The sequence below is a fragment of the Solea senegalensis genome, linkage group LG20 (genome assembly GCF_019176455.1).
Source record: "Solea senegalensis isolate Sse05_10M linkage group LG20, IFAPA_SoseM_1, whole genome shotgun sequence".
Lineage (NCBI taxonomy): Eukaryota > Metazoa > Chordata > Actinopteri > Pleuronectiformes > Soleidae > Solea > Solea senegalensis.
This window is the reverse complement of record NC_058039.1, coordinates 14,766,199-14,768,515: the sequence shown is the minus strand read 5'-3', so window position 1 is coordinate 14,768,515 and position 2,317 is coordinate 14,766,199. Positions and strand designations below refer to the sequence as shown.

General features: G+C 42.7%; 1 protein-coding gene across 2 annotated transcripts in view; it reads left to right on the top strand.

Annotated features, from left to right (window-relative positions):
- Positions 1-354: 354 nt before the first annotated feature.
- The window catches only part of erf (Ets2 repressor factor), a 36,609-nt gene continuing 34,646 nt past the window's right edge, over positions 355-2,317 (top strand). For both annotated transcript variants that reach the window (XM_044052849.1, XM_044052848.1), the window contains exon 1: positions 355-929. In XM_044052849.1, the coding sequence (XP_043908784.1) occupies positions 908-929 (22 nt within the window). In that variant the 5' untranslated portion in view covers positions 355-907. The remainder of the gene's footprint in view (positions 930-2,317) is intronic.

The following is a 2,317-nucleotide window of genomic DNA, read 5'->3' as shown; positions in this document are numbered from 1 at the left end:
TTCTTTTCATGTAATAAAGTGGAGTGGATTTAATTTATTTTATTTTAAATTAAGGGGGAAGTGTGTAATTTACACTTCATTATTTGTTCATTTATTTGCATATTTCACCTTTAAAAACACAAATCCAGAATTGCACCTCCAGAGTGATCATCAGCCAGAAAAACGTAGACGATCTTTGGCAACAAGTGGGCGTTGAGTTTCTCTCCCCGCTCCTCCCTCCGCAGGTCAGCGTGGGCGGCCCCGTGTGGCAGGAGGAGAGAGAAACACGACACCCCGCCAGAGGAAGAAGGGGGGGCTGAGAGAGCACGAAGTGTGTGAGTGAGTGAGTGGAAAAAGAAAAAGTGTGTGCCGGAGGAAGAAAGAGTGAGAAACAGGCAGAGAAAGAAGAATAACTTTATTTTAAATCCTCTCTCGACACAGCGTCGTTGTTTTTAAGTGTCGGCGAGGATGAAGACGGTGATGTGGAGGAGGAAAAGAGCAGGCGGTGTCTTCACAACAGACGGGATGAAAATTTAGACTCGTCGCATTCCGTTGCTCCAGCAGCACCGACCGACGGCAGCAGCAGCAAACTCCGACCTGCGCCATTCACACCCGGGCGACTGGAGCGCCCCCTTCCTCCTTCTTCTCCTCCTCCAGAGATTTGGGGCAACATTTTCTCATCCGAACACACGAACACTCTGGCACAAAAGTTTTTGAGAAAAAAATAGAAGCTTGTGCGAAGTAAACGGAGTTTTATTTGTTTGTATTTTTAACTTTTGACTGGACGCCGGAGCAGGTTCTTCTCTCGCAAGCCTCTTCTTGTGAGAACAACACCGGAGGAGGGAGCGGGGGTGTCGCTGCTAACGGCTAAGCTAACTCCCCGTCTAAAGTTACCAGTCGACGGGCGAAAGTGAGCGAAGCGGCGAGGATGAAAACCACGACAGACGGGGGTGAGTACACGGTCACGCACATTCCCCACACTTTTATTCATTTTAATTTTGCCCCCTTTTTGTTCGCCCTTCTTCTCCTAAAGAAAGCAGCGCATGTAGCTTCCCGTGCTAACTGGCTAGCACGCTAAGCAACTCCAGGGAAAGTGTGACAAAATTATGGCGCAAGTGTGTGTGCGGATCTCCCCGAGTCTCCTGTTGTTGTTTCAGTGGCGACTGGGAAAGTCCGTACCTCTTATTTTACGTACTTTCTAACACAGTCAAGACTTTTTTAAACTGTACTTCAGCCATGTTGAACTTTAAGCGCATGTCCCCAAAAGTTACTGTGTAGAGGGATTAACAGTCAATGAGGATAAGTGGTTATCTTTAATTTCCGGCGTGACTGTGAAGGAGTCAGATTCAGGGCCAAAGTGCACACAGACGGTGACTTACCACTGATTTTTAATAATGATTTCATTGTTATCAACTTTTTTTACTCGCAATGTACCTTTAAGGAAGCCAAATGAGCTCTGCACACAAGGTTAAAATGCAACATGAAATCAAGGCGAGAAAGTTCATTACCAGTGTGATGTAACACACTAGAAGTTGTGTTCTAGTTCTAAATTAACCATCAGACTATTTTGATAATCGATTAGTCAGTTTGAATGTTTCTTTTTTTCATTTTCACTTTTTTAAATATAGTGAATATTTTTTGGTGTCTTTGCTCCATTTGACAAACGGATCTTTTAAAACTGGAAAATGCTGGTTTTAGAACAAAACAAAGACATTTGAGAATATCATAATTTAGATGTTTGGGAAACGGCAACTAGCATTGTCTGCTTTTTTATCGACCAAACGAATACTCGATTCATCTGGAAAATAATCTACTACGTATTTGTTTATTATGGAAGTAATCGTTAGTTGCAGCTCCAGAAACCTGAGTCAATATGCAGACATATTACATACACGCACAAGAACTTTTTATCAACATGCACCGGGCATTTTGGGAGAGTAAATAAAATGTCAAAGCGCCACCTTGTGTTTTCATGTTTACAACAATACGTAACTCTGGGAAATTGCCTTTGTTGTCGTTGTCTTGTGTTTGAAGTTTGTGCACAGATTTGTTTGTACAAGTTTTTGGTGTCTTGTGTTGGCAGCGTTGCAGCGCCACACACAGGCCTGGCATATACACTACGGTGTTCAGAGTTGTGTTGGGGGGATTCATGTGTATGAAGATATTTCTTGGAAAGAAATATCTTCCGTGTTTACGGAAAAGCCTATAAGAACAAAATATTAAAATACTGTATAGCAAATGTTTTGTTTCCATGTGGACAAACAAGTACAGTGATGAGCAGCAGGTGGCACAAAAGTCTGGGTCACCACAGAAAAAACAAGAAGACGTAACTGTATTA